Raw genomic sequence first — 26374 nt, 5'->3', positions numbered from 1 at the left:
AGACTTGGTTAACTGAAGTTTTACTAATTAATGTATTTATTTTGAGTCCTATTTCACTTCAGACAACCGTGCTAAGGAGAGACCATTGGATGCCAATTACCACAAGTGACAACCTGGAGCATGGTGGCTGAGTTTTTGGGGTCACCTACTTCATGCTTATGTAATGCTGCTGTTATAGGCACACATTGTGGCAGTGCCCAGAGGCTGTGCTTGGTGGTGGGGCTCTTGAATCTGGCAGGGAAAAGGCCTCTGTCCTGAGTAGCTTGTTACCTGATAGAGGGATCACAGTTCTGTAGCTGCTAGGCCCATGATAGAGAGCTGGAATCTGTGAATTTCTGAGAAAGAAAGAGACTCACAGAATGAATGAACACTCTTCCCTAGCCCTGACTTGGAAAAGTGATTTGCAAGCATTTAAACCATCTCTTTTGCTTTTGTAAGTTAACACAGCCGTATTGAAATGGTCTTGATTTGATTTGACCAAGTGATGAGCTGAGTCTCCAGCTGTTTGTTGTGTGATGATTGTGTATTTATTTCAGAAAGGCAGTGAGTTTTCTCTGCAGATTGAAAAGTACAGTACACTGAAAAGTAAACTGATCCCATATTAAGAGACTAGCAAGGAATTAATGTTTTCAGTAGGGTGATACAGGAGCTGTCTGATAAAATATTTGGATATTTATTTTCTATAGGATATGTGTGTGTGTGTACTTCTAAAGGATGCAGGTAAATGTGGGTTGTAGCTAATTGAATAGTACAACCCAGGTGCATGGCTGTGAGCAGCATTAGAGAGCGTGGTATAAGTGGGACTATTCACATCAAAATCCATGAGAGAGTTACTTGATGCATCAGTCTCTAGGATCCTTTTCCACTTTTTTACCATTCATTTATTTGGGCTGGAAATTTCCAGGCTAAGTGACTGTTACAGGTTGATGCTTAGATGTTTTTTCTTTTTTTCCCCTTTTTTTGCATTCCTGCAGACAGCTCAATTGAGGCTCTTTTACAGTGCACAGCCTAGTCTGAGTCTGGGTGCTAAATGAAACAGAGCTCCAATGGGAATGAACATATAATGAAACATTGCACTCTAATACCTTTGTAGGAAGGAGTCATATTAAGCTTGCTTAGGCAGCCTTCCCTCTGGCTTTTGGTGACTTTTAGGTGCTTAATCTCATAAATATTTTTTCAGAGTGCATGTGATATTCAGGAATGAGGTGGACTGTGGATAAGAAAGTGAACATGGGCATGACTGAGCTCAGGCATGTGCTTGCCACTGCACTGAGGCCTGAGCAATAGTATAAGCATATTTATAGAGGAACTCCTTTGCATATAAGTGTTCCCAGTCAGGAGGCATTAAGCAGTAAAAACAACAGCATGCACTTTATTCCCCAGAACAATCTGTTTCTAAGCAATATCATTTTCATCCTGTTTTTTATGAGAAAACTGTTAGAACCAGATAAATAGATGGCTGTGTTGGTACTTGTTTATTACAGATGATATATCTATCATCTATTGGGAGCGACGTGCCGGGGAGTCACAGGGTTCAGACTGTGGAGCAGAGCAGGTTGGAGGGAGCAGGGACACCCAGAGCCCCTGGAGCAGCTGAGGGATCCGTGTCCCACTGGGCTCCCAGAGAGGCTCCGTGTCCCGCCGGGCTCCTGAGGAGGCTCCATCAGCAGCTCCCTTCTCAATGCACGTTTCTGTTTCCTTTTGTGACTCGCAGCTGAACATGATGGTGCAAACTAAATTAGCCTGATTTAATTTGCACTCAGCTCAGCAGGGGATGTTATAAACACTGATTTACTGTGTGCAGGAGCAGCGTTGGAAGAACCAAAAGCATTGGTTGAGGGAGCGTAGGTCCCGCTTTTCTCAGCATGTTTTGGAAAGGATGGTCCCTGGCACCCGTGGGAGTGTCCAGGGGGATCTGTGTGAGTGCAGAGTGTTCACAGCAGGCTCTGTTGGACACGATGGGAGGGAAATCTCTCAGTCCCAACTGTGTTTGTTGCACATTTAGGGCTGGGAGTGTGATGGGCGTAGCTCCGCCACAGGCTGTGTGCAAAACTGGTGCAGGACACCCAGTTTCAAATTGCAGTTCATTTTAATGTTGTACACATTGTTTTTTCTATCAGATTTTGTACTTATTTACTTCACACCTCTTTAATGCAGAGAGATGTAATTGCAGGGAGATTATTTTGCTATTGATTACTTGATCCAGGAAAGAAACAGAATTCATCCATGCCATGAATCACTAAACATTTGCAGCAATAAACTTTATTGAGCCATGTGACTTGCTGTTACAGAATTGTAAAGAATCCTTTACTGGAATGATTATACCAAACCATGTACAATTCAAACTGAATTATCTGGCTCACAATAAAATGTTTTTGGCAAGGGCACCTACTCGGACACTGTGAAGCTTTTATATTGCTAACAGAATAATGTTTTCTGGGCAATTCTGAAGATATATTACTCCTCATTTACAATGTGCATTGTGAAAAAATGGTCTGAAATGCTGCTGAAAGATGCATTCGTTTGTAACCACAGCATTTACAGGGATGCTGAGCTTTGCAGTGGGTGGTATTGCTCTAGCAGAAATGAAAGAAAAGTGGGACTGTGGCTTGAGACTAGTATTGCTAATAAAAGTCCTTTTTGAAAAAGGCAGGTGCAAGAATAGCAAATAATGTCTGGTGTGGGAAGAAGAGATGGATGTTGAGGTATAGTGTAACAATAAGGCTGAGATGAAATTGAAAGGAACTAATCAACCCTTTGCAAACAAAGTCTTCAGATAGAGCTTATTGCTGCAAACACACACCCCTGAAGTATTTCATGTTTCCTGGATGTAGCCGGTGTGCATGTTGAGGGTGCAGTTGTGGTACAGCAGATACCAGTCAGCCTCACTGCTCACATACATTCTGCATGGTTAAGGCTTCTATCTAGCTGGCAAAAGGACAGGCTCTACTCTCAAGCCTAACAGGACTCCAAAAGATCTAAGATTTAGAGGAATGACAAGCCAAGCTGGAGAGGTCATGGCTACAGTGAAGAGCAGTGGCAGTTTTAGGCAAAAAGGGAAGAGCTGTCCTCTGGGGACAAGTAACCACAAGGCAAATCACTCCAAGATCATGGGCTCTTGCCCTTAGGCAGCTGGGGATGACCACCCTAGAGATTCTCAAACCTGGGCCAGGTTGGTTAGGCAGAAATATTCAGTCTGTGTGTTTCTTTCTGGGTAATCAATTAAATGCTGTTGGGACACTGCAGTGTAATTCTCTTGCTGAGGTCACATCTCACCTTTTACCCATTTTACAGCCACCAGGACTTCTGCCTTACCTAAAAGCACATTGCAGTCCTTTGCTAAGAGGTATTCTATTCATGCAAATGGCTACTGCACTATCATAGCTGTCCAAGCTGTGTCAGCAGACTTTGATCACACCACAAGATGCTCTGCATGGAATGAATAATGTTGCTTTGGTTTTGATTATTAAGCAGTACATGTAATCCTAACTCCATGACCCACACATGGACCGCTAAAGGGCAAGTTGTCATTGGACTGGCACCATAAAAATTAGAAATTTTGAAGCTTTTGGAAGGAAAATTCTTTTTCCAGGGGCAGATGGTGCCTGAAAACTGTCCACTGAGCAGAGTGGATGTAAAGTGTCCCACTAGGGCAGACCTTTGTACGGGGCAGTGATGGGAGTGAAGAGACAACATGGGGACATGAAGTCAAAGCCACTGCTAAACCCAAGTGTCCTCCAGTCCTGAGTCACCCAGTCTCCAGTTCTACAACCCCCCCAGGAGACTCAATTCTGACAACGGGATTCCAAAATTTGCAAACCTAAAGTCTTTTTTTATTTCCTTTGTGAGCTGTTCAGGTCAATGTTTCATGGAAGGCTGTGGAGACTTTTCTGCTAAAGTTAGTCCTGGTAAACTCTGGCTGAATGCAAACCTGTGCTCCAGTGTGGAAGAGGGTGAAAAGCTGGAATGTGATACAGAGGAATGATGTTTTCATCATTATTCAGAAAATTGTAGGGGAAAACTCCCCTTTGTTATTATTTGCTGTGCCAAGGGAGAAAGATCATGTTCCTGGGGTGATGGCTGCTATGGGACACCAGAGCAGGACTTGCTGTTTACTTAGAAAATAAGTACTTCTGCAGTTCCCTGGGGGAGTGATCTGTATTGAGCCTGGGGCTCTGGTAAGGGATAAGATTTGACCCACCTCAGCCTCCTGAGGTCCTCCTCCCTTTGCATACCACAGCATGGCTGCTCTGTAATCCTCCTCCTACTGGGAACTGGATTTTTCCCATAAGCAACACTTCATTCTTGTTGGCATCCAGGAGCTCAGATTATGACCCCATCCCCAAGGTTTGGGGCTTGGCAAGAAGCCAGTGATCTCTGAGTAGTTTTTTTGCACCTCTCTCTGCACAGACACCCCCACATATTCCTGTGAACCTCATGTCGCCTTCCTTAAAAACTGTTGCAATGCTGTGGTGAAAACGAAGATGAAAAAAAAATTTTTTCCTCCCCTGCTCAGGGAGCAGCTCCTAGCAGAATGAAATGCTAACGAGTGCCTTTGCCTTTCCTTCCTGCTGTGTCTTACACTGAATTAGACCTGAAAAGCAGTATCACCAAGCTTGAAGTTCAATTTATCAGTGCAGTCAGGATTGATTTGTTACACTACCTATTCTGGGGAAATGAATGTCTCCATCGCGCTCCCTTCCAGGGCAGGCAGACCTTTGTTTTGCTCACATCAGCCATGTAATGTAGGAAGCTGACATTCCACAGATAAAGGAAAAAACCTACAAAATCCTGACTAATTCTACCCAGCCTGGCAGTGCCAGAGAGTGATGCCACTTGCGAAGGACACGCTTGGCATTGTTGTGGCTGCAGATACCAGGCAGAAGTGCTCTCTACCTGGGCTTATCTGCTACTTTTTTGTTATTGAATGAGTGTTTAATGCCATAAGTGTCCTAGAAAATTATTCTTGGGTGAATTACATGTCCCCATTATCACTATTAATGTTATAGCTGGACCATCGTGTTGATCCTTGGAACTCAAATTAACAGTAAGAGTCAGGTTGAAAACGAACTTGGTTTTTGTACAAATTTTCACCTGCTGTGTGAGACAAGAAAAATAGACATTGCTACTGCTGTTGAGGAGGAAAATTTTCACTCATAATCTAGCACAGGGGATCTCCATTAAGAGAGCAGCAATTATAAATCCAGTTTTCTCTTGCAGCACATTTTGACGGAATATTTGCAATGAACCACATACAAATGTGGGAATTGTGTTTTCAGATTCAAAAGACCCAAGATGTGATTGCTATGAAGCGTTACAATTTTAAAAGACCCTTTTTTTCCCCCTAACTTGTCATGCTCACATCAAATGTGGAGGGAAGGGTTAAGAGCTAAGCACCCTGCAGAACCATGCAGAGCACTTCGTGCTCCTGGAAATGTGGCTACAAGAAGGATGTCTATAGCTGGTGCTCATTAAGCAAGGTGAAATGAAAGAGGTAGTTTCTCTAAAGTAGCTTTTTTTCTTCAGGTAAAAGCAGGATTTCTTTCACATAAATATGCTGCAGCTAGACATAAATGACTTATTGCTTGAAAGCAGCTCTGCACTGCTGAAGAGCTGGAGCATAAGAGTGAGAAATTTGGTCTTCAGCTACCCTGAGTGGGTGCTTTCAGCCTGGCTGCTGGCAGCAGCAATGCTGGTTTTTGCCTGGGCTGAGGCTGCTGAGGGCTCTTGCCTCTGCAGCTCAGTGCTGAGCTTTCAGAGGATGCAGGAGTGGGATTATGTCTGTGATTGGCCCATTACCAAAGTCTCTCCCTTTCCATAGCCCTCTTCAAAACCAAAGAGTTGGTTTGGAATACTGCTCCAGAAACTGGGGCCATGCTTGCTCTGTAAGTCTTTGGGTACAGCTCCCCATTAATGGAGTAGGTGTTTTTTGTGCTCCTTTGGAGCACCCACCCTTGCTGACCCTTCTGTGCAACTTGGGTGTTTATTGTAATTTACTGTGTTTCCTTTTAAAATGAAAAAAGAAAACAATATCAACATCACTCACTCTTCCTAGCTTCTCCTTGATGTCAGACCTCAGCAGAATCATAACCCTAGTCTTAAAAACTGTCTCCTCATAAAGTCTCCTACTCTTAGAGCATGGGTACACATGTAGCTAAAGACTAACAAAGATGGCTGAGGTGTTCCCCTGATCCTCTGGCCACCATTAACTCCAGCTGTTCATTTGGAGCTCCAGCTCTGCAGACTGATGTCTGCAGTCCTGCAGGAGCTGGCTCATATTGGACCATGTGTCCCAGAACTGGGGTGTGACTGTACCTAGGAGAGGTGTGGCACAGACCATTGGAGGTCTTGTTTTAACTTGGAGCCATGCTTGTCTCAGAGCTCTTTTGTGAAACCCAGGTGGTGTCCATGCTGGGTGCATCCCTTGTGCACAACTTCTACCTTTCAGTGAGGCTGGGGAAATGTCAGCCTGATGTTAAGATGCTGCTCCTCAGGGACTCTGACTGCTGGCCTCCCAACACCAGGCAAATCTGGACAAGAGAAATAACCCTGAGCATCTCCAAAGTAGTTTGATCTGAAGGGCTCATTATTTTTGAATAGCTGAGTTGAACAGTACTGAGAACTCAATTTCCATTTCAGCTTGCTTTTCTACTTGTGCAGGGCCGAGCGTGGGAGCAAGGCTTGGGCACTTCACAGCCTCCTCCATATGGATCAATATTTTCCAATGTGTGCAAGTTTCCAAGAGTTTAAACCGCTGAGTTTTGCAGAACTTTAATTGTATCAAATGCAAAAAAGAAAGGGATACTCTATCAAACCAACATATAGCTAAGCAAATAAAGAATTTAGGAGATGAATTAACAGAAAATAATTCATATGCTGCAAGAATAAACTGCTGAGTCCAGTAGAAGGAACTCCCATTTATTCTTATTTTTTTTATTTTTATTTTTATGGTTTACAAGTACTTGGAAATACAAAATGGCAATAGAAGTTTAGTGGGAAGGCTGTGTGGAGGTGCCATTCCTCAACACTACTTTTTAAATTATGAAAAATGTTGCTTTAAGTCTGTAGAACATCAAAGAACTTCTGTCAGTTCTGACCACCTGATGGAGCTGAAGGAAGCTGAGAAGTCCACATTTCTTTGCTGAATTAAGGTGCCAGAAGCTGAGCTAGATAGACACAGCTGTCACTGAGAGCTTACTGTGACAGGAAATAGGTCCTTCCTGCTTCAAGGCAGACATTCTTCCTTTCTCAAATTATTTAAAACAACCAGAGGCAACAGACCCTCTGGTGGCCCATGCTGCTACATATGCCTGAAAGTTAAGATCAGCTGAGAATGTTTCTCCTCAATGACCTGCCATATAGAATCATAGAATAATTTGTGTTGGAAAGGACTTTAAAGGTCATCCAGCCCAGCCCTTCTGCAGTAAGAAGGGATATCTTCAACTAGACCGGATTACTCAGAGCCTCATCCAACTTGGCTTTGAATGTTTCCAGGGACAGGTCATCTGCCACCACATGGGCAACATGTTCCAGTGATTCACCATCTTAATTGGAAAAAAATGTCTACTTTATATTTAGTCTAAATCTTGCCCTCATTTCCCCTTGTCTTGCCACTACCTGCTCATGTGAAAAATCCCTCTCCAGATTTCTTGTGTACACCCTTAAGGTACTGGAAGGTTCTCTAAGGTCTCCATGGACCAGGCTGAACAAGCCCAGCTCTCTCAGCCTGTCTTTGCAGGAGAGGTGCTCCAGCTCTCCGAGCATCTTCATGGCCTCCTCTGGACTCACTCTGACAGCTCCACATCCTTCTTATGTTGGGAGTCCCAGAGCTGGTTCAGTACTCCACGTGGAGTCTCACAAGAGCAGAGTCTCCTTAGTAGAAGGAGAGAATCCCTTCCCTGGACTTGGTGGCTTTGCCTCCTTTGATGCAGCCCAGGATGTGGTTGGCAATATATAAAGAGCTGCCTTTAGTTAGCAAAGCCCAGAGAGGTCTCCTGATTGTTGGTAAAGCTGCTTTCCTCAGAGGCTGTGCTGGCTGCTTGTGCCCTTCCCAGGCTGGGTCCAGGAGCTGAGCTGGCTGTTTGCAGGGCTGAATGGCAGGGTGAAGGTCCTGCTGCATCAGCTGAGGCTGTCTGCTTGCTCTTTGTGTGAAGTCAGTGTTTTTCCTTTGGTGAATAACCCTGGCCTGGGGATTGCTGCGGTGAGGGATGAGGCTGTTCTGATGTTACCAGGAGGTGGTTGCAGTGGGATCAACCCCTTCTGCATTGCTTGGGTAGCAGGGTGAAAGAACTCCATGGGTGAGCAGGGTGGGGGTGGAGGGTGGGCACACAGTGTCTCCATCAGTAGCCCAGCTCTTGGGGGCTGCCAAGGATATGCTCACCTGCCTTATTGCTCCCAAACTGAGGCTACACCTGGCTGCTTCTGGACTGTGCAAGCCTGGGACCCAAGCCCCTCCTTGCATTCAGCACATGGAGGAGGGTAATTAAACGAGTCATCCTTCCAAGTCAGGCTTTTTGTACAGCTCTTCAAAAACCTAGAAACCACTCCTTTTTCTCCTGCCACTAGGCTCAGCTTGCTGAAACAAAGATTAAAAGCCTGGATTCCACTAAAGATTCTTCAGTGGAAGCCCAAACAAGCTCCCTAGAGAAGATTAACTATCCCCTGCACTGTTTGAGCTTGAGCTTTAGCAAAATGGACTGATGAGGAAAACATAGGTAGTACTGCAGAGATGAATTTGATAAAGGTGGGCAGAGCACAGTGGAGGCATGAAAGGCTGGTTAAGTGTTTGCTTTTATGTATAGCTGAGTTTTAGGTCTTTAGACAAGACTTAATCTTTTCTATAAACAAATAACACATTCATTTACATGAATAATCCACATTTCTTATGCAAATCATTTGCCTGCTGCTATTTCTACTGAGAATAATATTCAGTATAATTACCACATTTATTTAGTGAATCTATTTACACAGGATAGCTCTCTGTCCATGAATGCTCTTCACCAGAGAGGCCCAAAGAGCAACACGGGAGGCCAAGCTGCCAGTCATGTGTGCCCTGTGCTTTCTATTTTTGTTCCCATGAAGCATTCTGGGACTGTTTGAGATGTCTGGGCAAGAGCAGAAGGATGCCAGCATCCTGCCTCCATCCCAGGGAGAGCACCTGCTGCTAATGGAAGGCAGCTCTCCCCTGCTCACCAGCCTGCTGTTTGAGCTCCAGCTAACTATAATGAGGCAAGGCACTTTGAATAATAACTTTCCTTTGGGTATAAGGCTATCTTAATTTTTTGTGTGTTTAAGTTGGTAATTGCCACAGAGTTTGAAAATCTTCCAGGTTTTACCACTCCTAATTATGTTCTCATGCATATGCATCCCCTGCTTGTGTGCTCATTACTGCGAGGAGATCAGAACCCCGAACGCTGGAGCGGTTCCCTCCAATTATCTTCCATATGCAGAAGTTCCTGTGAAATACCTCTCCTGCATGGGATGGCCCCAGATATTTGGAGAACATCTTGTTGTCCAGAGCACCTTTTGCTCCAGGTGGTAAAATCAAGATGGGTTTCATCCCTCACGTGTCTCACCCAGACTGCTCCTACCTGGGATGTCTCCATGCTTATAGCACCAGCCATTGAAATACTTGTTCAGGGGAAGTTATTAAGGTGTCCTAATGGAAAATATTTCAAGTTTCTAGGGCCTTGATTGCCTCTTTACCTGCTCTGTTTGCATCTATTGATCGTTCTGGTTCAACAAGACCCTCTGGGACTAACAAACGCTAACAGGTTTGAATGCATTCATGAGGTTCTATGCAGGGAAAGAAAAATAAAGCTGTTGGGCTTCTGACTTGTTCTTGCTCAATAACAGCAAAACAAATGTGTGCAATTAAACATTACTTTGTTTTCTAAACAGCAGCCTTGAAATTTTGTCCTGCTAGTGGGGGAATCAAGCTGCTGCTTTGCTGTCTGACCAACAGCAATGATTTGGTGATGGGAAAGGAGGTGTTTATCCACCTGAGCACGTTCAAGGTAGAATGCCATTCCCTTGTAGGTAGGCAGGATTTCTAGCACCGTGTGTGTTTTTGTGTAGGAGATCACAGTGGATCCTATGAAAAGATCAACGTGGTGCAAGCACAGACATTGACATTACTCACTCTTTTTGTACAGAGTAACTGCTTGTTAACTATTTGTCAGGGAGCTATGGGGTTAGTAATTGTCAGCCCCTTGGAACATTTGTACTGAGAGAGAGGGAGGTTGCCTGATCAAATAGAAATGACTTTCTTTATGCTTGAAGCATTGTATTGTGTATGAAGAAATGTCTATTCCTAGACACCTCACCTAAATAATGGGATTAAAATCTTAAGAAGTAAGGTGATATATGGCTCACTGTCTCCAGTTTTTGTATCCCTCAGAAGGGAGAGATAAAGTCAGGATTTTTTTCTGTGAAAAATGTTATAGGAGGAAGATGAGGGTAAAACTTTCCACCCAGCTGTGAAAACCCTCCTTCCCCAGAAGTGCCTGGTGCAATATTGCATATTGCCAGCTGTGTTAATAGATGCCTAGATCCCAGTTGGCACTGGGCCACACTTACATATCCCAGAAATAGAGATTTAATTCTGAAGTCTGCTTAACACCTGCACACAAAAGGACAGAGGCATTAAAGGTGCTTTAAGGACAAAGCTTTATTTTAGCTAATGTGTTCTCTCACCCATCACATGACTTCTTCTTTATTCTGTTGAGTGTCACCTGTCCAAACCACAATTATGGGCTTCAGTGTGTCTGAGAGACACAGTCCTGCAGCTGGCTAAAAGGGACTGATTTAGCACATTCAAAGCAACAAAAGGGCTTGGTCTGAATTCTGGCAGGGCTCTCTGCTTTTAGAGATGGACGTGGGGGGTGGGGTGTGTGCATGTGTGGGAATGCACACAGCTCCTTGGCAGCCAGGTGAGCAGCTTTGCTTCCCCTGGGAGTCCCAGCAGCACTGGGAGCTGTGCTGAGAACTGCAGGGTGCCCAGCTTCAGCTGCTGCTGGTAAAGATTCACCTGCCCTGTGCTCTGTTTATTGATTGTGTGCTGCAGCTTGGCCCATATGACTCTCTGCTGCCTTTGGTCTCAAACACTCCTTTGTGGCCATTTGCAGTGCCTGCCACTGGTTGCTGGCGCAGTGACCTGGAGCTAGGCAGCTTACCCCACCAAAACACTGAATAAAACAGGATGTGGGATCTGAGGGCTTTTTCCAGAAAATGGGAGCATCAGGAGTGACTAAGAAGCACCAGAGACATCTGGGGACAGACAGGATCCAGAAAGCTTTACTTTCCATGTAGCCCCCAGAGGCAGGGCTGGTCAAGGGAACTGTTCTTTGCTAAAATGTCCCTCAGTCAGACACTGAAGTCAATGTGTCTCCCTTCCAATCTCCCGTTGCTCTTCCCCTTGTTCTCACACCTGCTTGAATTGGCATCACTGGGCACCTGGAAATGCTGTGAGTAAAGGGTGCATCTAGTCCAGAAAAACTTGTGCTCCAGCAAATGGAGACAAGGGCTGGGGAGCATGGGAATTAAACACAAGTGGGTGCCCATTTGATTGCAGTTGCTGGGAATGGAAAATACCTTGAGGTAAGCAAGAATTCCCCCCAGCCTTCCTCCAGTTTCACTACAGAGAAGTCTTTGCAGTTGTTCCAGTGGTGAGGGAGCTCAGTGCTGCCTCATCCATCAGTGCCACAGACATTAGCCTGGAGGTGGGAGTCTGACTTGTAGGAACTGCAGGCAAATGTCTGGGTAGTGCTCTTGCCCATTGAAGCAGCTTCTGTTGCTGCAGCTGACTTGATGAGAGTTTCAATTAACAAATGCTATTAAAGTAGCTCTCCTCTTTATTTTTTTTTATTTTTTTTTTTTTAATGCATAGCATTTCCTGACAGCTTAAACGTTTAATTAACTGGAGATGCCATCGTGGAAAGTTTGCTAGAGAAGAATGCTTGCGGTTTAATTAAAAGGAAAAAAATCCTTTAGAGGTACTGGAAGAGATCTGCTTGCAACACTGACAGTGGCAAAAAGCCTGAAGGAACTCCTGCATTTCCCTTTCTGAGTGCAGCAGTAGGTGAGGAGGTGCACAGCAATACCATCACCTGAGAGGAGAGGGTGAGTGCTTCACAGCTTCGTGTTTGACCCTCCCATTTAAGCTGCAGGTGTAGGACAAGCTACAGTTCTGTTACCTCAGCAAGGGAGAGGAGACAGCCAAAAAAAAGTTTTGGTTTTATTTTAAAAATATTTTAACTTAGACTTCTCCTGATATTAGGCCAGAGCTCTCTCTAACATTTTTGGTGTTCTCCAAGGGCACACGGGGAGAACATTTTTCATATAAGCACTGGTCTGATTTTTTTTTGGCTTCTGTTACAGCACAAAAACAAAGGCAGATCTTTCCTGACACAAAAAAAAAAAAAATCAGCTTCGTGTTTGACCCTCCCATTTAAGCTGCAGATGTAGGACAAGTTCTGTTACCTCAGCAAGGGAGAGGAGACAGCCAAAAAAAAGTTTTGGTTTTATTTTAAAAATATTTTAACTTAGACTTCTCCTGATATTAGGCCAGAGCTCTCTCTAACATTTTTGGTGTTCTCCAAGGGCACACGGGGAGAACATTTTTCATATAAGCACTGGTCTGATTTTTTTTTGGCTTCTGTTACAGCACAAAAACAAAGGCAGATCTTTCCTGACACAAAAAAAAAAAGTGGAATACTGTTCACATTATCTTCAACAGCCATCATGAAAGCAGTTTTTTGAGATGGCAGGGTATTGCCTGAGGTACCTTTGCTGCCCTCACAATGCTGAGGGCTGTGTGAGATGGTAGCTGTGGGCAGGAACCATCAGCTCAGCACACACTTGCACCCCTGCAGCAGCTTTCCACAGGGCCACAGCATGGGGGTGTCAGTGCTGCAGAGCTGGGGACCACCATGGCAAGGCAACAACCTCCTTGCTCCTGTGCAAAGGACTTCTGCCCTTCCTCTCCTCACACTGACCAAGTGACCCGGAGGCTTTCTGAACAGCTACAGGTTGGAAAAGGGACCTTTATTCCTGTATTAAATGTAAACCTGGAAGTCACTGACATGACTGTTCACATTTGAAGCGCAGCTCCACCCATAGAGGGGTATCAAATGGTTCTGAGTCATCTCTGGGAGCAGGCTGGGGCTGTCGGGTGGTGCTGGGCCAGGGCATGTGCTGGCTTGTTGTCCTGGAGCTTCTGCACCCCGGCTGGCACCTCTGCTGCTGGTGACGAGGGACAGCTGGGCTCCTGCTGGAACAGGCCAGTGCTCAGCACTTGCCAAAACAGCTATTTGGGAGCACAGTGACACACCCTCTGCCAGGGGTGGGAGAGGAACCTCTGAAGGAGCATCTTCCCCTGAGCCTGGGGGATGCACCACAGAGGCACCACTGAATGAAATCCAGCTCCCTGTATAACCAACTATCACTGTGCTGATCCTTTCAAACACTGATCTCTTATTTTTTTGCAAACAGAGTCTTTCTGCAAGCAGTACCTCTCCATGGGGATGGTGCACTGCCATGAGAGCACTGAGTGCTGGGCTACCCCGAGCCACTGCCTGAACCAGATCCTCCCTGGCAGTGCTCTCTGTCCTAAAAGCCCCTTTCAATCCAGAGCTCAGTGGGGCTCCTCCATCTTACAATAACCTCCCATGTTCAGCTGAGACTGCTCAGTATCCCCAAGTTGGGGGTGGATTTTGATCCTTTCCTCTGATCACTTCTTGACTATATCTGTTTAAGCCTCTTTCAACTTTCTGAGAAAAAACTGCAAAGTATTTGTGATCCTTTTGGAGAAGAAACACTCTGTGAATGGAATCTCAGATGTGAACTGAACTCGAACCCAGGAGTATTCCTAGGAAAAACTGCACTGAAGCAGTGTCCAGCTGGTTTGTAGACCCAGTGAGATTAGATTCCCTTGAAATGTGCTTTACAGATGTCCTTGAAACAGCAAGGAAAGCTACTTTCCCCTTCCACCCATTCCTCAAAGGACCTGAAGGGCCATCATCTGAAGCTGTGATTGTGAAGTCCCCCTCCCACTCAGAAATCATGTCCTATTTTTCCTTTCATGAAACAATCATTTTCATCAGCTTTTCAATGCTGATACCAACAAATGCCAGCCACCCATTTCCGAGATTGTTTTTCTGTCTCTGGCTGTACTGCCTGTAAATTTGGTTGTGTTGGAAACAGGTAATATGTTATGGACCTCACTTGTGAGGCAGCTGAGATTGGCAGATAAAAAATTAGAGAAATGGGAAAGATGTGGGTCAATAATACAACAGATTTGTTTTTTTATTGCCATGTTTTTAATGGAATTGCAGCAGGATTTTATACAGGTCTCTGAAAGCCTGCAACTTCAAATAACTCTGAACCTCCAGATTTGTATTCTTGCCTTATTCTTGTTTAAATAGCTGTTACCATCATCTGCTTGACATATTATCTGTCCCAGCACACAGGCACGCCGTCAGGAGGAATGTACTTCCTTGGGAATGACGCATTGCTAGAGCTCCTGGGGTCTCCTGCCTGCACACGGGACAGCTGCACAGAGCAGGGATTTGCACAGCATCCCCCTGCCTGCAGTGGTGGCAGTGCCAGCAGGGAAGCATCAGCCCTCTTCCCATTCTCTGCCGGGCACAGCGAGTTATCCATCACGGCACCGAGCCCTGCCAGTGAAGCTTTCCCTCAGCAGAGGGAGTTGTTTCTCAAGGTAATAAGAAAGCATTATCTGATTGCATTTTTGTCAGGTACGTCCTATTTATTACCTTACCTGTAATCTAATTTGTAATGTATTTCCTTGATATTTTCTATACTTTCCCCTCTGTATTTTGTAATAGCTTCCCCTGAAAGTCTGACCTACAAAAAAGACAAGGTTTTTAATCCAGCTTTGAATGATAACACCCTCCAGGTGCCTTTATCTGGAAAAACTCTCCTTGCACAGAGGGAGGTCTGGCAAGAGAAACTCAGCACCCTCTGAAAATGTGTTGGGGGAACACTGTTTACCAGCAGCCAAGGTCACTTTGTCCCAGGCAGGAAAACACCCATGGCCATTTTCTACTTGTGGCAAGGTGATCTTTTTGGTCAGAAAGCCATTCCTGATCCAAAGGAGGTACATGAGAGGTAGCAACCAGTCTGTCCCAAGACGAGGAAAGTAAGAAAACAACTATAAGCCATGTAAAAACTATCACTGATGTGCCTCAGCTGCTGAAAGCTGCTCAGGTGTTTTACCTAGGCTGTCAGGAAAAAGCATAGGGCAACAGTTTGGGGAGAGAGCAGCACCTGTAGGTCCCAGCTAGGTTGGGCAGAGATGTCTCATGGTGGCAGAGGTGAAGTGTGATGGTCCAGCTACCCTGAACATGGGGCTGAGGAAGGTTAATTGGCATGACAAATGATGCACACTGTGGAACAGGTTTCATTTCCAGGTTGGTGTGGGCTTCCTGTGTGACATCAGTTTGGTGGCTCACCAGGGCATGAGAGCTTTCTGCCCTCTTCCCACCTGGTTAGTTCTTCTCTTGCTTGGCTGTAAAACAGAATTCAAACCAACTGCCTGCTGGACCTGGATTTCCTCCTTCTGGTAAAGGTGTTTCAAAGTCACACAGCTTTAAAACAAAGAAAGAGAAATGTCCCTTTTTGTGGATGCTAATGAAATTTTTATCTGGGCATCTTTCTGTGAATGTTGGGCCTGAGAGGCATGGATTATGTTAGGGAGAAAGGCTTATTGAGCCCTGGAAATAAATCAGAGGAGGACAGAGGATGAAGATCGCAAATGATAAATTAGCAAGTGACAGAAAACAACTGCAGGAAATAATAAAGCCAGGAGAAGTGTGTGGGAAATGCATAGGAGAGGTTGTTTACAACATGTGCATTGGACTTCCCGGCATTTGACATCTTATCTCTATTTCATTCCATATGTTACTTTATGCATGGATTCTTGTTTTTATGGGGTTTGTTCTATAGTTTTTGTACTAACATGAATGACTCACATCTGCTCCAACACTTAATTTATTCTCTAATGTCTTCTGCAAAGGTTTGCTCAGCTCATGTACTACTTGTCAGTGGCAAGATCCGAAGAGCAGCTTCAGGCAGGTGAGCAGGGATAGCTGGGTGAGACAGCTCTTTTCTGGAGTCCTACTCTGTAGTTGTGTTAGGTGGTTTTTTTTACCCTCAGCAACGCCTGTAATTCCCACTTTGGCTGCCCTTTGTGGACAAGCCTGCTGTGCTGGGGCTGTGTTTGGAGCCAGCCAGGAACACCCTATGGGACAGGGATGATGGCTGAGGGCCATCCTTGCAGGACCACGGCCCGGCACTAAGCTGCTTGCTGGAATACCAACAGCTGATGATTATGATTTTATTTTTTAAGTGTTCTTGACAGCTCTGGAGACACACATCTTCTCTTCCAAATCCAGTAATTAAATTCCACCTACCTGAATTCCCCCTGCTGTTTCAATTGGTTAAATTAATCTTCCCATCATGTCTGAGCCTCCTCTGTGTGTTGTTGAACGGTGGCCTCCTCTCGCCCCGGAGTCGGGCGGGGACGGGGACCATGACCGGGACCGGGACCGACCCGGGCCAAACTCGCAGCGGCGCTGCCCAGCCCCGCGGCCCGGACTCACTCACGGAGGCAGGGCACAGGGATGGGCGTCCCCGGTTACACGCAGACACCCCGGCACCCCTCGCTGCCCCATCCCCGGGGCTGCCTCCCCGCCGGCCGGGAGCGAGCAGAGCAGCATCTCGCCGGGGACCAGCCCGGCTGCGGGCGCGCTGCACCTTTCCCCGGCGAGCGGCTCCGGCTCCAGCCCCCCTCCTCCCGGCGCCTCCTCCTCCTCCCGTTCCTCCTCCCCTCCCCTCCCCTGCAGAGCATGCACAGCCCGGGACTCGCATCGCCGGCTCCGAGGCGGGCGGGCGAGACCGTCCTCCCCGGCAGCCCGGCTCCCGCTGCCCCCCGAGCCGCCCGCGGCTCCCCCTCAGCGCCTCCCGCTGCCCCCGCCGGACTTTTCCCTCCTCCCGAGGATGAGGCGGCCGACGCGGCGGCTGGCGCTGTCTCTGCTGGGGGTGCTCTGGCTCGCCGCCCTCCTCCTCTTCTTCTTCGGAGCGCGGAGGAAGTTGGAGGCGGCGGAGCCCGAGGGACACACGCCGGAGGTAAGGAAGGGGCGGCGGGGCCGCGGCTGCTCCGGCGGGACTCGGGCGCGATGCCGCCGCCGCCGCCCGGGGAAGAAGTTCCCGGCGGTTTTCGGGACCCCCACCCCATCGCGTTCCCCTTCAAGTTTAGTACCGAACCTGTGCCTTTGCGAGGGGGGCACTGGGGCCCTTTCCGTACCCCCGGGCTTGGTTTTCCCTCTCCCCTGTCTCGGACAGCGGCAGCTCCAGCCGTCCCCCCCGCCCCGCCTCACGGGGGCTGCGGCCGGCGGGGGTGTCCCGGCGGTACCGGCCCGTTGTCCCGCCGCCAACTTGGAGCATCGCAGGCTCCGGGGAGCGGGGGGAGCGGTGCGCCCCAAGGAAACGAAACGCGTGCTTCGTGTCACGGGTGGGAGACCAGGAGCTCCTTTCCCTCTGGGTCACGCCGTGCTCCCGAGCTGTGCCCTGAAGGAGAAGGGCTCGGTCCTGTGCGGGCTGACAGGACCAGAGGGGAGCGGGCTTGGATGGTCCGTGTTTGGCGTACGCGGGCTGGGCGAGCCCGGTGGAAGCGCGGGGCTTTGGCGGATGGCTGTGCTGGAAGGGCAGCATCGGGCAGGACCGCTGCCCTGGGAGCCCCGGCCCGGCTGGGACGAGGGTGCCCGCGCGATCGCGGCTTTCCGTGTCGTGTTTGAGTCCCCGCAGTGACAGTGACAGCACGGCTGAGATGCGAGGAGCATCTCGCTCCGCAAGGGAGTCAGAGTTTCACTGCCCAGACGAAAAGCAGGGGAGCTGCGAGCGGCTTCGGCTGAACGAGGTCCCGGCTCCTCTCGGGTCCCGTGTCCTCTCCTCCTCGGCTGAGAGCGGCTGGGGCTTAGCTGAGGGTTAACTTTCCAAAGGACATGGATTAGATGCTGCTTACTTGTACTGTTGTAAATCTTGAATTAATTAATCCGAGTTAGAGCCTAGTTCCTGAAAATACACCGAGATTGGGGTTATTGTGGCAGTGGAAGGGTGTGAGCCCTCACCCCTCTTTTTTTGCACCAGTGACACCCAGCAGTGTTTGGCCCACAATATGTGACAGCTTTACGTGTTTGCCTAATCTTTGGAGAGTCTCATATATGTCTGTCACCTCAGCAACTGAATTAACAACCTGATTGGAAAAAGAAAAGTCAGAACTCATAAAGCTTACTTTGATTTTTTCATCCTGAGGAATTATTGGTTTTCCATGTTTTTTAAAATAAAAATGATTGAGGAGGTTTCTTCAGGCTTTTGTAAATCTTTCAATCCTAGAAGAAGGGAATGAATCTATGTGACTTCAGGCTCCAAAAAGACATAATTATCTATATGTTTATTTATTTATTTAAGCTGGGGAAGGCAATAAATAAGTCACTGAAAGCAGAGTTAGGAGACAAGGGCTTTCTTAACCAGAACTCTGTTTTGGTGTTGGAACTGTATTCGTAAAGATTGCAAAAAAAGACCTCCCTTGTTTTGACAGGGGCTACTATAATCTCCTTGAAATGAGCCTTGCTTCTCGCTTAGCACCAGCTGCCACTGAACCGCTGCCATTTTGCAGCCCATTTTGACTTTCTGCTCCCATTCAAGGCTCCCTCACCTCGGGGTGTAGGTTGCTGATGCTGTTACAGCCTGGTCTTGGCTCCTCCAGCAGGTGAAGGGAACTTCTGCCACACAGGATCTGTCCCCACATTTTGAAGCTGCCACTGCCAAGTTGCCATAACTCCAGCAATTTGACTGCTTAAATTGCCTCTCCTTCATTTCTTCTGAATTTTCCATCCAAACAGTTGCATCCCCTTGAGATCCATAAAGTGCAGATTGTTTTTTATTTTTTAATGCATTGCATTTTTTGGCTTTGGAAACTGCTTTGGAGCAGTATGACTTACAAGCTGCTTATCAGCATGGGGATGTGGTGTCCCTTCAGCTGACACTTCTGAGTGGCTGCAGAGCTGACTGGGGTACCAGACTGGGATACACAGGAATGCCGTGGTCCAGAGAGGAGCCTGGTGCTGTGTTTTGCTGCCCTGGCCAGTGGGACTAGCTGCTACTGATGAAAACTTGAGCAGTTAAGGGATGTCCTCCCAAATTCCTCGGGAAACCAGAGGAGGTGATGGATTGCTAACAGCAGCTCAAACATTGTAAGACAGCTACAGAGGGGAAATGGAGCAAATCCACATAAACTATCCTGGCAGCATTTCCAAGCTGTTCCCTCCCCGCTCCTGTTCCAGTTGAGCTGTATTTCTGTGGACATGGGCACAGCGTGTATCATGCCTTGTGCGGGTTTAACCTTTAGACCTCTCCAGTTAGGCTCCAGCTGCTATTGCTGCCTCCTGCCCGTGTCTGTCCCTGCCAGGGCTCCCGGCACACATCCTGCTGGATTGCCACGGTGCCCGAGCTCCCTGGCTGGCTGTGGCACTTTGGTGGCTCACTGAGAGCTCACCGAGCTGCTGCCCTTGGCTCTATGGATGCCCATCAATCACTGTTATTTTGGTCTGCACCCTGCCCCCTGCTTTACCCCGAATCCCGAGCCAAGTCCAGGTCCAGCTTCCCAAAGGAAGGCTTGTGGTGTTTTTATTGCGGTCCTGTGCTGGGATGGGCAGGGTCTTCAAGGGGCAGGACTATTGTATTTGTGGGGTTCCCAGACGAAGGAAGGAATGATAAATCTGATTCCATGTTCTTAGAAGGCTAATTAATTATTTTATGATATTATATTAAAGAATACTATGCTAAAGAATACAGAAAGGATACTTACAGAAAGCTAAACGATACTAGTGGAAACTCGTGACTCTTTCCAGAGCCTCGACACAGCTTGACCCTGATTGGCCATTAAGTCAAAACAATGCACATTAAACCAATGAAACAACCACCTGTTGGATAAACAATCTCCAACCACATTCCAAAGCAGCAAACCACAGGAGAAGCAAACGAGGTGATAGTTTTCCTTTTTCTCTGAGGCTTCTCAGCTTCCCAGGAGAAGAATCCTGGGCAAAGGGATTTTTCTATAAAATATGACTGTGACATGGGACCTTGGTGTGAGGGGTGTGATGCAGTGTTTAGTCCTTTGCCCAAAACATGCTGCTGGCTTGGCATCTTAAGGACCTGGTGAAGGCAGGCATTCAGGGAAGGTCCTGCAGCAGTAGCTGAGCTTTCCTGAGCTGCTCATGCCCAGCTAGGTGGGTGCAGCCATCTGTTGTAATTAACTTGGCTTCACTTTCCCCTGTCATTTTTTCCCCTGTATTCCCCTGCAGTCCATCTGTATGGATCTCTTGCTGCTGCCCAGTGGCAGGTAGGCAGGCAGAGGGCCTTCCCTTCTTGCCAGCCCTTGCTTCCTTCAATCCCTGGCACCTCCTTTCCTTCCTCCTCCTCCTCCCTGCTGCCTGCAGCTGCCAGTGGTACAAGCCAGGGCAGCAGCAGCAGGTTGAGGCTGGATTTTAGGGTGTGGGACTCCCTCCTGGCCGTGAGGTGTAGCAACCTTGCAGGGCTGGTAGGGTGTGGAAGAACAAAACTGGCCGTGTTTAGGACCTTGAAGTTGTTCCTGGGACAGCTTCGCCAGTCCCTCCAGTGCTGCTTTTACTGCTGTTATTTGGGGTTTGGGGGTGGCTTTTTCTCTCTGTTCCAAGGGGCAGATCAAGCCCTGTTAGTGAGTAACTCTCGCCCTTTCGCTGCCCTTTGTGCAGTCCTGTGACTTGGCTGGGAAGAGGAGCCCTAGCTGGGTGCCTGCCCCTGCCAGGGAGCTCTGCCCGGCCGGGTGCCTGCTCAGCAGCCATGGGCTCAGCCCGCAGGGACCCAAGCCTGATGGAAGGGGCTGTGAGGACACAGGGCTGCCCGGGGTCATGGATCAGCTGGGACTCGTTGAGCCTCCTTCCTTCCCTGCCTTTTGGCGGAGGGTTTCCAAACACTTTGCAAGCTTTAATTGGTTCCAGCCTGTCCTTCTTGTCCCAGCAGTTTTCCAGCTGGATAAACCAGCACCCGGAGAGGCTAATTGAACTTTGTATCCCTCTGTCTCTGGTGGACTCCAGAGGAATTGGAATAATTTTATTCTCTTGGAAAACCAGGCTGCCAGTGACCCACCTGAGGTCACCCAGGGAGGCAGTGGTGGGGCTTGGCATGTGCTCCAGTAATCCCAGGCTCATGGTCCCATGCTGCTGCCTGGCATCTCCCCTGCCTCCCTCTGATCCATCCTCCTGCTCTGCTTTTGGAGGGGGACATATAAACTAATAACTTAATTACATTAAGGAATAATGAGGGGAACTGATACGCGGGATTAATTACAAGCAAAATCCCAAATTAATTTTGAGGAGTGCTTGTAGCTGGCTCTGCAGCAATGCTTTGCTGGTGTGCTGACTCCTGTGTCCTGTGCCAGGCTGTGGCTGAGGATGTTTGTGAGGGAGCAGGAGATGAGTAGGTGGGTGATAAGCCCTTGGTCATCTCATTTCCTGCACCTGTATCAGACCACAGTGGCTGTGTGGCAGAGCCCTGCAGCAAGGAGGAGTTTTCAGGAGTCTGGGCTCCCACACTCAGGGCCAGCAGTGTGTGCAGGAGGGGCATGAAGATAGTTTTTGTTTGGTTTGGGATTTTATTTCCCTTCATTCCTTCCTGCATGCTAGCTTGCTCCCCCTGATGAATGGCTGAAGCACAGCTGACAGCCTCTGGAGGGAAAGCAGGTCTGTGACGGGCTTGACTGCAGGAGAAAAGCTACAGAGGAAAAGTTTCCTTTATTAAAAAAAATGACCTGTTCTACTTGACTTGTACTAGTGTTTGCAATGCAACATCTCCTTTCTGAGTGTGCTCAAATGCAGCTGGGGAATGGCTCCTGGGAGATGTGGAGAAGCTCAGCAGCCTCAGTGCCTGCTGCACTGCTCAGCACCCTGCAGGGTCAGACCTCAGTGCAGAGGGACCCTTGCCAGCTTTGTGCTTATGTGCCTTGCACCAGCCTGTGCTTCCTTCTGCATCATCGCCATCTAGAAAGCCTCAGCACCTGGAGCTCAGCTGACAGTCTCCAGATATTAAATTCCTGTCAGTTTTATAGCAGCAGAGCCACTTAACAGATTAAAATAACTGTGTATCCTGCAAAAATTCAGATCTTGACAATTAAGGGATTGAAGTGGCAAGGCTGTTGGGAACAAAAAAAAAAAAAAAAAAAGAGGCAGAGTGTTTAATACCCAGGAAGCTTGTATTGGCTTGGACTTCGGACTTGGTTGGGGACATAGGCAGGTCCAGGATGTGAGAGAAAGGGAATCTTATTTCATGCTTTGTTGGTGAAATCCCACTCTGAAATCTCTAGGAGCAAAACCAGGCTTTCTAGGGTGTGCAGAGCTTTGCTTGTGAAGGAGCTGTGATGGAATCCAGTTCCTCTTTCTCCTGCTTGTGTGTTTAGTGCTGGATAAAACAGAAAGCCATGCCCAAGCAGTCTCATTTGTGGGATCAGGCAGAACAGGTCTGGTGTAGCAGGGGTGAGGTGAGGAAGTCACCTGGGTGGCTAAACCAGTTGTGGACAAATGGTGAGCAGCCTGCCTGGAGCACCTCGATTAATTAACCTGCCTGCTGCGCATTACAGTGCTCCCTGGGATACCTGTGGAACAATAACCAGTCAATGAAAACCCTCCTAATTTTTCACTGGTAATTGCAATGAATGAATTTTGCCTCCATTACATTCTGGTGGAGCTCTGTGTTGCAGCTGTGACTGATGGGGGCATAAATATTGATTGAACAAGACCTGTTTGCTTTGCAAAACAGTGAGCATTGGAATGTACAGGTGCCTTTCTTAGCTCAGTGCTTTTAAAAGAAGTATCAGGGAGGGAAGGAAAGGAGGCAAGGATTCTGCTTCTCTTCTGGTAAGAGTATAAATAAATTTCTGTGCAGGTGGTACATGTTTTGTTGACAAGAACTGTTGAGCACCAGAAGAAGAAAAATACTTTTTATTGTACTCTGAAAGGATAAAAGGAGTTGGAAGAGTCCTGCTGCTTCATTCTGAAGGGGTGTTGTAGGTGGTGATGCTCTGAGGGTGGGTTGGGCTCAGGAGTGTCATGGTTTCTCTTGTAAATTGCTTCTCCTGTCAAGGTCCCTGTAGAGCACCCTGCACTTGGAATTGCTGCCGGCTGCAGCATCCCTCTTCAGCTGGTGTGACATGGTGTGGCATCATCCTTTCCTAGGTAACAGGGAAGGCCTCAAGCCCTTGCTGCTGGGTTTTTAGGAGGACTCAGCTCTGGCTCACAGCCTGGACCCCTTGGTGACCTTTAGGGGTAGACTTGACAAAATCAATTTTGGAAATCTCCAAAATCAGTTTTGTGTCTGGATGCCAAGGCTTCAGAGACACAGCACATACGTTGAAGTGTCTCTGTGCTTGGGAAAGATGTTGACTATCAGGGAAGATGTTTTGTCCTATTTATCCTTTCACCACCTCAGATATGCTCAGAGTTGGATTGTTTACTCAAAAACTCACTGTTTTCTCCTCACTCTTCCGTTCCTTGATAAGAAAGCATCATCCTGATTTATTTTGATGGGCTCATGGCCCAGAGCCTGTCTTGGCTGGGTTTACTGCTTGCTCTGCTGAGACATCTCTTGTCTCTGGCTGTGCAATGTGACCTGTGCCTCCCCACAGGCAGGGGACTCTGCACATGGGATGGCTGCAGGGTGAGAGCTATAAATGGGAATGCTGTGCCTGGGGAAGGCAGGTCCAGGGAGCATTTCATGGCACTGTGACTAGAGATTTTTTGTACCTCCTGAAGCTGAGAGGCTGGTTGTATGTGTAGAGACCAGGGCTGAACGTGGAGGTCACATTCTGCTGAGCTGCTGTGGCCCTGCAGGTGTGAGCCAGGCAAGCTCCAGCATGGGTAGGGCACTGCCAGAAGATTCAGCCTTGCAAATAAAACTGTCTTGTGATCCCTCATGAATGCAGGTGCAGTGTTATTGTCCCAAGCTGACAAATCCCTGGGAAACTGAATATTGGGATTTTGTGTGCCCAGTGTTTTTCTTGGGTCCACGGATGTGTGTGTTCTGTATGCACAGCTCACGGGGATGCCACTTTGGTACCTCTGGCTCTGTTTCTCTGTGCTGTAATCTCTTTGCCAATGGGAAAAGCAAGCTTGGAAGAAGTTGTGGAAATGCAAAAGCAGCGTACTCTGTCTGGGAGAGTCTCATCTGTGAGGGCAGGCCAGCATTTGGTGCAATAAAACCAATTAAGGGGAATGTATCTGCGGAGAAAGCAGAAGTAGGATCTGTTTAAGGAAGACGTTTGCGTGAAGGAGTAATTACGTGCAGCCTAACGACAAAGGGTGCAGCGGATTGACTATTAATTGGAGTAGCAGGAGCGGGAGATTGCTGGCATTAGCTGTGTGTTTCTTGCTGGCTTCCTCCTGTTTAAAGAAGGAAGGGGTGAGGAGCAGATGATAGGGGGGAGTTTGCTCTCAATCCACTTTCCCATGCAATGAAAAAGCCATTTCTCCCCCTTTCTCTCACAGCAAAATGTTCAGATTTTGCCAGCGACGCTTAGTGCAGTTGCTTACTAAGCTGCAATTAAATTGATTTCCCACCCTCTTTACCCTTTCTGGTTCCAGAATCTCAGCAGGAATCAGTGTTACAGGAAGAGTAAGCCAAGGAGGAGATCTTTCGCCCCATCTTCTGCTCATCTGAGTCAGTATTACTCCACTCTTTGCATGTATTTCCAGAGAAGCTGGGAAAGTGAGGCTGCGTAGTTGTAGGGTTTCCCATATAGCTGCTGCTGGGGTGGGAAGGGCAGCTCTAGGTCAGGCTGGATCAGTCTGTAGGGTACCTGAAAGGCCTCCTGCTGTGGGATGGGCATTGGGTGTCCTGGGAGCAGATGGAGCTCTGGGTGCCACTGGCACTGAGTTGCTGGGAGGAGCAGGAGGAGGATTTCTTCTCCTTAACATGTGCCTTTGGTGAAAATGATCAGTGGTGAGAGGTTCAGCAGGAGTTCCCCCCTTTGTTCATGGAGGTAGCATTAGTTGTACTAATAGTTTGTCTCAGTCCTGCTGTTTGGAAACCCCTTAAGCCCCTTGGTTAACCCTTCCTGCAGGCGGAGGGAGTGAGAGGTGTGGTGGTCCTTTGTGGGTCATTGGAGAGGTGTTTGAATAAGGGACAATGTGCCAGTGTCACTTCTCCAGAGGAGGGGGGCGAGGTGACATGCTGGATGCTGTACTGTCCCCAGACAGCAGCTGTGCAGATGGGTGGTGGCACTGGGAGGGTATGGCAGGGCTTGTGTCCCTGGCCAAACCCTGCCTTGCCACACATGGGTAGAAATTAGTGATGATTTACTGCACAGCAGCTCGGGCTCCAGCTTTGTGATATTATTTGGAGGAGCAAGTGAGCTAATGATTGCATCTCATCTCGGAAAGTACTGCGGGAAGTGCAGTGCCAGGAGAGAATTGATTCAGAAGCAAAACAGGTTCATTTTCAGATCAGGCTGAGAGACAAGGGAAAGAGAGATTCTCCTTTTTTTTTTTTTTCCTATTTTTTTAACCGTTTGTTTTTTCCCCTCAATCTCAAGTGAGACTGAGGGTCTTAGCCTTTCCCTCTTCGGTTTTCTTGTGGAAACATCAGCAATAAACCTGATTGGAAAGTAATACAAGGAGAGCAGGGTTCATGCGGTGCAAAAACAAATGAGCTATGAAATCACCCTCTATTCTCCAAACATTATTCACAGAGCCAGGAAAATTGAGACGGATGATTCTTTTTCTTTTGAAGCCACTGAAGGAGTAAGTCCAAAGGATGTGATTTGGCCCATTGCAGGAGAGAAAGGCTGCTTTGTCCTGGCTTTCCAAATAGCTTTGCCTGCATTTAGACACACACCATTTCCTCCTCAAGGACCACCGTCGGCATCCGCCAGTTACAGCCACACCTCATAACCCATTATGGAGACACAGGGCTCGCAAATAAGACATGAATATGTTCAGTGGTGCGGGCCTTGGCTGCAGCCCCCTGGCTGGATGGAGTTCCTGCACATCTTTCCTTGCTTGTGCATTGAAGTTTTAGTTGCTTGTTGTTAGGTGAGATGGAGAAAAAATGAGAGGGAGGAGTTACAGGTGTGAGCAGACTCACTTTGAACAGCTGGCTTAGTTCTTCTTACAAAACGGTGATTTAAAAAGAATATATTTTTATTTAAATGAAGTTTTTTTCATCTGGGTCTAGGTAATCTGCTTTACCCAGTGGGTTGATTCAGGATCATTCAGGATGGAATAATATCCTCTGATATCCTTTGGGATCTGCCTTGGGGGATGTT

At 47.6% G+C, this 26374-nt stretch overlaps 1 protein-coding gene across 3 annotated transcripts in view; it reads left to right on the top strand.

Annotated features, from left to right (window-relative positions):
- The first annotated feature begins 16544 nt into the window (after nucleotides 1–16544).
- GALNT14 (polypeptide N-acetylgalactosaminyltransferase 14) overlaps nucleotides 16545–26374 on the top strand; it is a 94640-nt gene continuing 84810 nt past the window's right edge. The window contains exon 1 of one of the 3 annotated variants that reach the window (XM_039717130.1): nucleotides 16545–17148. In XM_039717130.1, the coding sequence (XP_039573064.1) occupies nucleotides 16644–17148 (505 nt within the window). In that variant the 5' untranslated portion in view covers nucleotides 16545–16643. The remainder of the gene's footprint in view (nucleotides 17149–26374) is intronic. The other 2 variants (XM_039717131.1, XM_039717133.1) reach the window with 2 other exon arrangements.

Source organism: Passer montanus, unplaced genomic scaffold (assembly GCF_014805655.1).
Source record: "Passer montanus isolate IOZ18808 unplaced genomic scaffold, ASM1480565v1 scaffold37, whole genome shotgun sequence".
In the NCBI taxonomy this organism is placed as follows: domain Eukaryota; kingdom Metazoa; phylum Chordata; class Aves; order Passeriformes; family Passeridae; genus Passer; species Passer montanus.
The sequence above is the reverse complement of the archived record's forward strand: the minus strand, read 5'-3'. Positions and strand labels throughout refer to the sequence as shown.